The sequence below is a fragment of the Glossina fuscipes genome, unplaced genomic scaffold (assembly GCF_014805625.2).
Source record: "Glossina fuscipes isolate IAEA_lab_2018 unplaced genomic scaffold, Yale_Gfus_2 1, whole genome shotgun sequence".
Lineage (NCBI taxonomy): Eukaryota > Metazoa > Arthropoda > Insecta > Diptera > Glossinidae > Glossina > Glossina fuscipes.
Window position 1 is genome coordinate 30,223,221 of NW_023998415.1, and position 12,591 is coordinate 30,235,811.

Consider the following 12,591-nt stretch of genomic DNA (forward strand, 5'->3'; position numbering starts at 1 on the left):
AAGGTTTTGAATAAATTACAATATACGGTACGCTGATCTGAGCTTTAGACAAATTTAAAAAAAAAAATACATTCTAAAGAACGTGCTTCATCTCTTGTGTTTGCTTTCTTTAAAGGTGTGCTGCCGTGCAGTTTAGTATGTCAAGTATAAGCCGCATGAAATCAAAGCTATGCTTAGTAAATTATTTGATGATTCAGCTTGAGCTTAGAAGCCCCCTCAATTTCTGACATAACTTATTTATATATTTTTTTATTATTGTTTAAAAGAAACTACACACAAATCCATATAAATAAATTTATATATGCGTAAATGTATGTATAACTTGATGGTGAGAAGATGTCTGTCTTTGCTTACTGTATAACACTTAATATCTAAGAAATAAATATTTTATTATTATAAATATAAAGGGAATGAATTTTCAATTCCCCCGTAATCTTTCACTAATACAAAAAATTTGTTGACGGTGCATCAGGCCGACCGCAGGCTCCATAATATTGTATAGTTATAGTACTATTTGTGCGACAGTTTTCTATTTCCAATAAGCATTCGTTCGAATATGTCATATTGTCACTGCCGCATATCGGCTCATAGTCTGGTGGACATATCCGCGCACAACCCTTGTATTGTACGTTACTTAGACATCGTTTCAGCGGAACAACAAAGACATGTTTGCCACAATTTTCTTTGCGCATATGACACTCGGACTTATAGAATTTATTGTCAGAGCCGCATACAAAATTCGGCGGTTGTGCATCGCAGTCTGTTTCGCAAAATTCTGTTAAGAGACAATTTTTTAAAGAAACTGGCACCACACGAAAATTGCACGTTCGACGTTTAAATTCACACATTGATCCATACGTATTGCCATCAGAGCCGCAAATGGGTCCACTTTCAATATCCAAACGAGTGCAACGTTCTCCGCAATCTTTAAGGGATGTTTTCAGATCGGTACAAGATCCCACATGGGCCAAGTTAACACCTCTCCTATTTGTGAAAAATGGCGTATTAATTACGGTTCGACCGCTGTCATGCTATAATATTAAGAAATTGCAGGATATATACTCACAAACAAGTAGCATGAGCTAGTTCGCATTCGTTGTTATACGTTTTTGCATCCGTGCCGCACAATTTATCATTTCTCTTCGAGGAGAATATAGATCCAAATAAATTATTAAAATCTTTGCACGAAGGCAATTGTTTACATCTAGTCAGACGAGTCTTACATTTATCCATGCTCATCTTTTGTATGGACTTACGTTGCGGTCTGTCAGAGAAATAATTGTTTGATTAATTAATTTAATTATTTCAAGTTCTATTTTCAATTATTCTTTATTTACCCGCAATTAAGCATTTTTAACTCACATAGCGACGAATAAATGTTACCATCACTTCCGCATACGTAAACCTCTCCGTCGTTCTTTAAACATTCGGTGGGGCAACCTTCAACCTGGCTACCATGACGTTCCTGAGCCATACAGAATGAAAGGGGTACTTCGAATACGTGCTTGCCGCAATTTGAAGATCGCATCTTACAGGGACTAGCATAGAGGCGACCATCGGATCCGCATGTGGGTCTGGCGACACGCCAACATGATTCACGACACATCCGAGTGGATTGACAATGTTTACGACTAGTTTTAACTACTCCTTGTCCACACGTATGCAGTTTCATTTCACAGGTGGAATTATACACATTACCATCGGACGCACAAACAGGACCATCCTTAGGAGCGCTGTTACAATCCACCGGACAAGATTCACGGATTGCACTGGTATTACTGCAAGGGCCTACATGTGACATTTTCACGGCTGCTAAGCCAATGCGACAAGCCTGTACTCGCAGCATACATCTACGAAGGTAGTATAGAAAATTAAGCAAAGACTTTATTCAAAACTTTTCACTTACCGATTTAAATAAGTACGACCATCCGTACCACAAACCGGATCTTTTTCGGTGGAGCAGCGATGTTTACAATCCGATCCACGAGCTCTTTCACAACCGTTTTTAATATCCTAAATAAAATTTCAAAATATATTCAGTTCAAAGTTAAAAACTATCTGAACATATCATTATGTTATCACCTTAATGGCTCCGCTACGCGAACAAGTTTTCTTTTTCATATCACATAGATTTGCGTAAATGAAACCGTCTGACCCGCACACCGGCTCTGCGCCAACCGTTAAACTAGGCGGACAAGATCTGGGACAATTCGAAATGCTGGCACGGTTTTGCCTTGGTGGCAACATAAAATTCAATTCCTCATTAAACAGTGAAGCGGTTGCATCATTTTGTAAATCAATTTCTAATTCGTCTGTGACATCGTCCAACCATGTGGTAGTTGTTTCTAATAATTCCATATTTGTTCCATTGCTAACGTATGGAAATTCTTGCTCACTGCGACTAAAGCGTACTATTGAAGCTTGCGCAGGTAATTTAATAATTTTAATGGGTGAATCGGTTACTAAAAATAAGAATATATAATAAGTAAAATAATAAGGCAACTGCGTAAAAGCAGTCCACTTAAGGTTATAGGCAGTAAACTTAACTTGTAATTCCCTTTCAAAGGTTTTCTTTTACAAAGGTTTTTCAAAGAAATTTTAAGAGAGAGATTTCACTTCCAACACACCTATCTAATATTGTATTTTTTGACATTGCCTGGCAGGCCCAAAAAAAGAACAACATTCAGGAGGAGTTTAAGAGAGTTAGGGGCAATAAATTTGAATTACATTTGGAATTTGATACCAAGTAATTCTATCCCCACTTATAAGTTTAAAACATTTAAGACTATCTAATACTATTACGCGTCCGGGCTATGCTACCGTTTTAAAGTTCGCTCTAGCAAAATTTTATGATGCAATCAGCTGTTGCTAACGTAATGCCTAAAAAAAAAAGACTGCATCTAATAATGTAAACGCGAGCTTTCTTGCAAGAGTCAAAGTAGATCGTCTTTTTTATAAAATTCGTCCGCCCGTTTTTTAAATCGATCTAAGCCTATCTGTTCATCTGATATCCCTTTATGTAAACTTGTGTTCAAGCTGCAGGTCGCACTTTTTGAGATATTTTGAATAAATTTGGTGCAGTGACGTGTTTTCGCCCAAGGACGAACGCTATTGAAAATGGTTCAGATCAGTCCACTTTTTCGATCACTCCCCATATAACGTCCAAATCTGAAAACTCCTTATATGGAAAAAAATTGTAATTTTTGAAATTTCTCAATAAAGGTGGCTAAGTAGTAGTGTTTCGGCATTCTAAATTGGTATGAATGCTTCGGACTTCTAGCTGGGGCAATTTTTAAACCCCGTCTCATATAGAGAACACTGTAGTTCGTACGAAGAAAAAGTATATTTTCAGTGCTTCATGATCAAAATTATATCATAATAGTAATATATCACAAAAAATTAACTGTGCCAAATTTGGACCGTCTCGGCCTATTTTTTGGATCTTATCATAATAAAAATTTTCATGAAAATTGATCATTTGTAGAGACCAAAAAAATCTAAGTTTTAACAAGTGATGATGGAAATTGACCCATAATGTTATAGTAACTTCATACAAAAATGAACTCTGCAAAATTTGGACCATCTATGCCTATTTTGGATCCTGCCACATTTAAGCATTAAACTTCTATTACGTTAGGTTGCGTTTTGGACCCGCTCCCCCGGAACTACGCTTATGAAAAATATGCCTATATATATAAACAAGATAAAATTTTGTGTTCTATAACAAAAATAAGAATTGTGTTAGACAATGAGGTGTAGCCACTAGCAATGAGTTCTAAGGGTGATATTTTCTTTTTTAATATGACCACGCACTCATGTGATGTCCTTTATTCGTGTAACACGATGACTGTCAGAAGGAGGAGAGGAGAGAAACAGAATTAGGGAAGTGATGGTCCCAGTCTACTGAGTGTGTTCTTAATGGATAAGTACTATCCGAGTTTAGCGGCTGAGAACTCACTATAGATACGACCACGGAAAACTGCCGTACCTGACTTGTGTCATTCGATAAGGGTTCAATCATTTTCATGTAGGTTTTTGTAAGAAGAGTGTCCATTTATGAGCCTGTAAAGCTCAGGTGAACTTCGTAACTGGTTTAACGCGGATTGAGCAAACTGAATCACATCTTTGTGCATATTTTTTTTCAAATGTTTACTTTTTGGAAGAGTCTACTATGGATATTTCAAAGCAAAATTCATTGTACATATCAGCGTTTTTATATATTTGCTGAATACTGTATAGTATAGCACGTATACTATTTTTCGCTTCGATCAATTCCTTGAACTATAGCATGAAATATGCAACTATTTTACCATGAAGATGAATGGAGCAGCAATTCGTGCTTCTAAGTAAGGATTTAAATATATAAGAAATCTACACAATGTAGCTAAACTAACAATTCAAATATATGGTACTGAGGTAGAAAAAGAAAACTAATTCAACTAAATCTGTGAAACAACTAAAAGTGAAAGTTATGTTTGTCTTTACATATAGTGTATATATGTATATATAGGTATTTAATTCCCTCTTTCTATGTCTGACTGCCATCACTCTTATGGAGCATTTTCAACATTTTCTTCATTTCATTTCGTGGTGCAATGTGCAGCTACAGCAATATCAACATCAACATAAGCAGAAGCTGAGGCAGCAGAAACAGCAACAGCAGCAGCGTAAGTATCAACAGCACTAGTGGTAGTAGTAAAAACAAGAACAACTTTAATAGACAAGCATGAGTTTATGGCTTTTACCATGTTATGTGGGTTACAGTACAGTTTCCAGCAGCTATCATCTTCCAATCTTTATTAACATTAACAACAACAGCAGTCGTTAAAACAACAAAGCAGTACATCATTGAAATTCAGGGTTTCAATTTCCTAAGAAAATCTTTAACCAGACGGTGTAAAGAAAAACTTTCGTTGCTTTTTAGCGAACGCATGCATATATGTATGCACATATTTTCACTGACCGACAGAAAATCATACGAGTAAATGCCTTAATTATATATGCATAGCACTAGTAATTTATGCTATATATAAATTATATTAGTTTTAAAAATTATTGTATTTATTATAAATATGATAGACAGACAGATAGACGGACAGGTGTACGTACACACAGGCAGGTATGTATGTACATATATACGTATGTAAGTGATTCGCACTCATTAACATCTGGAATACTTATATGCACATAAATCTGGGCGTGCATGCAAAAATTCTTTCAATTACAATTATTAACCAACAAATTGAAATAATTATTGCGTTAACACTTGATAATCCAGCCATCAAGAATAGCCAGCGCACAGCACAAAGCGATAACACATTTTCACTTCCCCCAGTAATACATATATATATATATATATATATGCTTATGTGCATGAGTGTATGCACATGTTTGCAATTAGGTGTTCTATCCTAGTCTGCTGCACGTTGCGATGTTCGCTGTACAACAAAAACAACAATAATGTATAATGCTTTAAAGCAATTTGTTCGTTTACATTCATTTATTCTTTTTCTTTTTCTTTTTTTTTTTTTTTTCTCATTTTGCGGTCTTCTCTCTTCTAGTTAAACGCATTCCAATACCAGCTGCTCTCGTTGTACGTGCATATGCATATGCATATATGTGTTTGGATGTAATAACGTATGGATGGATATGTTTGCATGAATGTAGATCTACGATTATAAGTGTTTAAGTTGATGCCAAGAGCCATTTAATTGATACTTGTGTCATGCTTACATGCTCCGTTAATATGTTAAAAATATTGACGAGTAGAACATTTATAAATTAATGACATGGTAAATATGCTTCTGACGGTGTACGTGAGGATATATGAGAAGCAATTACAGGTGTGAATTTTGTATTATTGCTTCAAACTTAAAAAACATATAACAAATTACGTTGGATATTTATTAAGGCATTTTCGTTAACGAACGATTTGTTTAAAATAAGTTTTTTTTTTTTTTTTTTTTTTTTTTTTTTTTTATAAATTGTAGATTTCTTCGATGCGTCCTTCTCGGTATTGCAAGAATTCGGCCCAAGTAAATATGTCTCCGTCCATCGGTGCTGGATATAAAAAGGGGATTGTTGCGATTAAATAAGTGAATGTCGATAGTAACGTACCCTAGAATTGCACAAATTTTATGGGTCCGATATGTGTTCGACAAATTTGACGCCTTTAATGCTAATTAAATCGCATTAATCTGTGTATATGTGAATTTAACTTTATGGTTATGTTGTATGTGACGAATGATGAGGGTGAAGAAGAAATTTTTTCAATTAATTCTTGTAAATTTCGTTTAAAATTTCGCAATAATTCTATCAATAGCTTATATAAAAACAAGTAAAAACACTACACAGGTGGTCCACTACCCTCCTCCGTCGCCTCCATCATCTTACAGTTTTTCATATAACGATTTTTCAAAGTACAGCACTCTATGGAAATGGTGGAGAAACTGGTTCGATTCGAATCGTTTTCAATAGCGTTTGTCCTTAGGCCAAGGACGACACAAGAAAACACGACGGACAGATGAACAGGCGGACAGATAAGTCTAGAATCACTACCAGAATTGATCGGTATAACAAACAGTAGGTCTATCTCAAGTCTTTTTGCGCCTTGCATACATCCGCACAAACCGAACCCTTAATTAGTGATGTAAGTTGAAAAGTTAACGTTATAAGACCTATGGTTGGTACAATGAATAGCGCAAAATCCCCATTAAGTGAGGCTAAGAAAGTATGAATATTCAAATCTCTTTTGAAACCTATAGTGTTCTAGGCAGCTCTCGTTTCAGATAATCATCTCGTAATCAGATAAAAAATTTCAAATTTGCCAAATGAAAGTATCGAAAATAATATGTTTTGTGGCCCAATTCTTGGTTCGGACATCTTGACAGTATCTGGGAAACTTAACGTATCAATAAAATATGTAACTTTATTAAAGCGACTGCACTAACCATCTTGTGTATCTTTAAAAAAACAAAAACAAAGAACGAGTTGCCTTAGTTGTTAACCTTGATCGTAGTTTTAGTCCCGGAGTTTATGTCTTTGAACTAAATTATTTATAATACCAAGCTGAAAACATTGTAGTCGAGCTAGACTGTTTATTACGTACCTTGTATCTTCAAGCTATAGGTCGAAATTTTTGGGATATTTTAATGAGAATTTGATGCATGGACGTGTTTTGACCCAAGGAAGAACGCTATTGAGAATGAAATTTGGATCGATCCATTTGTTCGGCCACTCCCCATGTAACGCGCTATTCTGAAAAAATTGCAGCCAGCAAAATTTCTCAACAAACTTGGCTAAGTAATAGCATGGCCTAATATACTAAATTGGTATAAAAACTTTTGACAAAAACTTTTGGGAAAATTTTTGAAATCCCTATCATATAATGAAAAGTGAAGTTCATATGACGAAAAGGTCTAATTTCGAATACTTCATGATGAAAATCAGATCATACGTGTAATTTAAAATAAAAAAATTAACTGTGCTAAATTTGAACCTACTCGGATCTATTTTTTGAATACCACCACACATAAGGTTTCCTATAATATGGGGGCTTTTATGGAAAGTATGTCTTTGCACGGAAATAATGTGTAACGTTTATTGTATCATTACCAAAACGAGTGTAGTGTATTAGTCAATCGGTATTAGGTATCTAATAGTCGGTCTGGCTCGACTATAATCTTTTTACTTAATTTTCATTTTTTATTTAGACATATTTCTTTAATTATTCCTTATGTGTGTATGCAGACACTACGCCACGACAATAATCGCAAACGTTGAAAGATTTATAAAGCAGAAAAGTACCGATCGATTCAGGATAATTTTTGCAATCATGTCAAGTTATCCGCCCATCCGTATATCGGATTGATCTCTGTGCATGTTTTTTTGTGTTCAATCTGCAGATTGTAATTTTTTGAGAAATTTTGGTAAACTAATGTGTTTTGTTCGTAAACTGAATCCTATTGAAAATTAATTGGATTGGACTTAATAGTACTTAATAGTAGTTCGGCATACTAACTAGGCCCCCTTTCACAAAGTAAGCCCCTATGCAAAGTAAGCTTTTACAAAGCGGTCTAATTTTTAATATTCTCCTTAATAGTAGTTTGACATAAAAACCATTTGCTCGAAACTTGGAGTTTATATATTCTAGTTATGAAAAGAAAGTAAACCTTTATGGGGGCAAAAGGTTTATTTTTTTTAATATTTGTGACACAAAATTGATCTTTAATTTGGCAAAGAAATGAATGGTATCAAAGTTGAATCCGGTGGGTCGATTTTTTGAAATGCAACTAATAAACGGGCTTTCATGGAAGATAAAACTTTGTATTGCAAAAAAGACAAATTTTGAATAATTTATGATGAAAATTGATCCGCAATATTGCCTTGACATAAAAATAATTCGACCCCTTCTATTTTTTGGGCCCCAATCTATTTGAGAGTTTAGTGAATGGTACGAAAATTTGATTTTTTCTATTTTCTTAAGTACGTAAATATGAAACCGGAATTGGGCCATAGACGGCTCTAACACTACATGCAGTAGACATTGATATCCGAAGTGTGGTTTCTTTTATAGGTTGAACATTTTGGAATAATAGGCACTTGTAATGCCGACATAAATCGCAACACAAAAATTGTATTTCTAACAACGAAAATGTTGAGCTTTATGCCAAATAAAAAGTGTTTGACGGCAACATGTCTTCTTTGCCCGTACGATGGCAAAGAAAGACTTTCTAGCATCATGCCCTAAGCGGGAATGAGAAGTGGATCTATTTTCACAATCGAAGGCGTAAAAATGCATGAGTAGATCCGTACATACCAACTACAATGGCTGCGAGACTGAATCGTTTTGACAGGAGGGCGATATTCTGTGTTTGGTGGGACCAGACCTTGGTCTGGTATTAGCCTTAAAGTCGATGAAACGATTACCAACAAGCTTTGTTAACAAAAATTGATTGATTTAAACAGTTCGCTGTTCGGAAAACGACCAGAACATCAACAAGTACAAAAAATACATCTGGTTATGGTTGAATGTTTTGTACCCACCAACTTTTTCGTAAAAATAAAGGCAATTTTTCTCCATTTTTGCACAAGTAGTGTACTATGGCCCATATAAAATACATTGACATATTTATCGTTATATCTGTTGTGGAATATGAAAAAAAGACTACATTTTCTGGCTTTTGAAAACAGAACTATTTCCAGTTTAAGTTTTTCTGCGGGCGCGTCTTTTGACTGATTTCGCCAACCAGGCCATAAAAGCTTTCAATGTTTTTGCCAAATTTGAACCCGGTATCTTAATTTTTGCGAATAGGCGAATATTTGCCACAAAAGCCGACAGACATAGGCAAACGGAAACAGCAGACATGCCTGATTTTTCATATTAATCAAGCATATATACTCTATTCACTATTTCCAATACTTCCTTACGGGTGTTGGAAACGTTGTGAGAAAATGAACATCCGAATGATGGGGGCTTCGGTGTTAGGTATCAAAGAGGCAGGACATCCTCACATGCATCCATTCATAAATTTAGCTGGGTAACGTAATCTTGGAAGCACTCGTCTGGGAAATGCTAGTTTATGCGGCTTACTCACCAAACTCGAATCCTTTCCAATCACCACTTGCTTGCATCCATGGGACAAGCACTTGCTGAGCAGCGCTTCATTTTATAAGAAAATGCACGATAATGTGCGCAACAGATTTTTTGTCGTGGCATCCACAAAATGTGCAGCCTGAGATGGGCAATACTTTGGAGAAAATAGTTTTTTATCATTTTCGCGCGAAAAATGCGTTTTTTTTTATACGAAATTTCCGATTTCATATGTAGAAAGCTGGTATGACGACAAGAGGTTTCTTTATTAAGACGTTTCTAATTTTGCTAACTATGGAGCACTTCAGTTCATCATTTGAACCGCTATCCATATAAACGCCCAATGTGTGGAATTTTTCGTAATTTATTACGAAAACAATGGAGGACTAAATTAAATGACATAGTGTAGAATGTTTAATGGTCGGTCAGCTTTGCCCAACCATCATATTGGATCTTGTTTTTCGTTAACTTAATGAAACTAAAATTATTTTTCCTTAAGTTAGTAATAGCGTAGCATTTTGGTCGGTTTGGCTTCTTCCCAATGCAATAATGTTGATTATCTTCTTTGACACGTCATGCAATAAAGTCGTTTGCTTATTATAGCTTTTAATGAAATTGTTAACTGATCTAAATAATGTGTGTGCACATAACAAAATTGAAGAGAGAAAGTCTTATATAAAAGCTAGGTCTACACGGGTTCTTTACATGCAAAGAATTCATGCATGGGATTGCCTACACTATATACATTTAAAAGTTTGTACTTGCAATTACTTCAATGTTGTTAAACATTTTATATCCAATGCCAAGGGATAACGATATATTCATTGTGTCGGAACGCTTGCATTACCCAGGAGGACGGCTCAGACATCCTATAAATTACATATATTCTTGATCAGTATCAAATTCTGAGTCGATATAAGCATATCAAACTCCCCGATTGCCCATAAGGATAATGCTTGCCTTAAACACTCTCCCAGTCTACCGGTGAAAATAGCGATAGCGTCTTCAAATTTAACAAAAACATTGGAAATAATTTCAGGCATGTCCATCTTTTGAAAATGAGCTAAATTGGTTAAAGCAAGGAAGCTGAAAGCACTCTTGCTTCCAAAAGCCAAAAAAAATTTGGGTTTTTTGCTTACTATTCAGAACCTGCGAGTGTTACGACGATCAAACTTTTTTGTTTTGTGCATGAATCTAGTGTAGCCGGGCAAGAATAGATAAAATTGGCCATGTCCACGCAATATTTTGCATATTTTCGTCAATGGCATCTCGTTACCATGTAAACAATTTTTTGCTCATGTGGCCAATCGTTGAGTAGATGTCCTCTGGTGCATCATGGCGACAGTGAAGAAGTGAGAAAAATGAAAGAGATAGAGAGGTGGTGGGCGCAGTCGATAAGTGTTGTGTCTTTACCGGCTAAACGTTCATTATCGCTGCAACCAAAGAAAGAACTCTACACACACCCTTAAACTTAAGGTGTATACATAGGTGTAAATAGTTTGATAGTCGCGATTCTTAACTACTCGGCTACTTATGCGGATAAAGTAAATGCTTACGTTTTATGGCAAATCTTGGGCATTGAGACTGAGATTTGAAACCACGTGGTCCAGATTTCTTCACTTATTTTTTACATAAAATGTCAAAAAATCGATTTTGTTGCCCTAAAAAGCAGAGGTCTAAAAATAGATCTACGCAAATAGCTATTCTGGACTAGATGTCATTATAAAATTTTTGCAAATTCGATGAAACGTCATATAAAGGTTTACTTTTTTGCAAGAATTTTTATTTGCCAAGAATATTTAAAGGATAGTTCCATCCGATTTAAAATTTCCGCATATATTTTGCAAGCGGAAATACTATATTTTGCTGATTTTTGTCAAGCAATATTCTGGACATTGCATATTTTGTTTGCATAAAGAATGTTTTGAAAATGGCGAGGGGGCTCGAATCGATCAATAGCAATAATAGCAACTGGACTTTTCTTAAGTTCTTGTCGGTGTGTTATACATCCACACGAATCTGATAGATCCTGTATCGCAACTAGTATAGAGCGTAAAAAAATATATATTTTTTTTTCAATATATTTTGTAAATCTCTTATATATATATATATATATTTATTGTCAAGACGAAATGTGCAATATTTATTATTTGTTCCTAGCTGTCTATGTATTTTTATATAAAAGCATATATAATAGAAGAGAAAAATTGTCTTTTGAACGTCTCTACTAAATATTAACCTAATAAGTATGAGCTTGAACGCTGCCATGTGAAAATGGTCACGTATACGTATGTATGCACATATATACATGCGTAATAATCTTGCTTTGTATTTTGCCAAGTCATGATGATCGCCATGCGCTTGATGTTTGCATTGTTTGAATCCAATCAATGGTGAATGTGTATTTCCATAAACCGTTACGTGTGGCTTTCGCGTCTCTCTTTGCCAGAGGTTAATGTAATAAAACATTCTTTTTTTTCTTTTTTTGTTTTTGTGAAAATTAATTTTTTAATGACGGGCAAATGACGATTTAACAAAAAACTGTAATTAAATCGTGCATTCACAAACGTCCTCTTAGAAGAAGAAAACGAAAAAAACGTTATCGACTCTTAAATATTTAAACAGTCTCTGGCAAATATTTAAACAGCATAACGGTGTGAAAAAAAAAAAAATAAAATATCATTTTATTGTCAGAATCTTCAAAATGATTACAGGCGGCTATACAGACCAGGCCATACGTAGGCCATTATTATTAGCTATGGTATAAAAGAAAAACGAAAGCTAAATAAGTTTTGCAATTTGTACTCAATATAAGGAATATATGAAGATTTTTATATGTTTGTTGCGTTAAGATGGGAGAGATTATAAAATTTGCATACTATTGATTAGTGACTCAGTGACAGAGTCGACTTAATGATGACTTGGTCATAAGTAGGCGATTGCTGAATCAATAAATAAAAATTATTGCTCCGTGTTCTTGACTCGCATTTCATTAAATC

At 34.9% G+C, this 12,591-nt stretch overlaps 1 protein-coding gene across 1 annotated transcript in view; it reads right to left on the minus strand.

Moving 5' to 3' along the window:
* Nucleotides 1-277: 277 nt before the first annotated feature.
* The window catches only part of LOC119631650 (agrin), a 13,297-nt gene continuing 983 nt past the window's right edge, over nt 278-12,591 (minus strand). Inside the window, exons 2-6 of the mRNA XM_038024046.1 lie at nt 2,083-2,462; nt 1,907-2,013; nt 1,338-1,850; nt 1,067-1,264; nt 278-984 (exon numbers count right to left, since the gene is read on the minus strand). Of these exons, the coding sequence (XP_037879974.1) occupies nt 441-984; nt 1,067-1,264; nt 1,338-1,850; nt 1,907-2,013; nt 2,083-2,462 (1,742 nt within the window). The 3' untranslated portion in view covers nt 278-440. The remainder of the gene's footprint in view (nt 985-1,066; nt 1,265-1,337; nt 1,851-1,906; nt 2,014-2,082; nt 2,463-12,591) is intronic.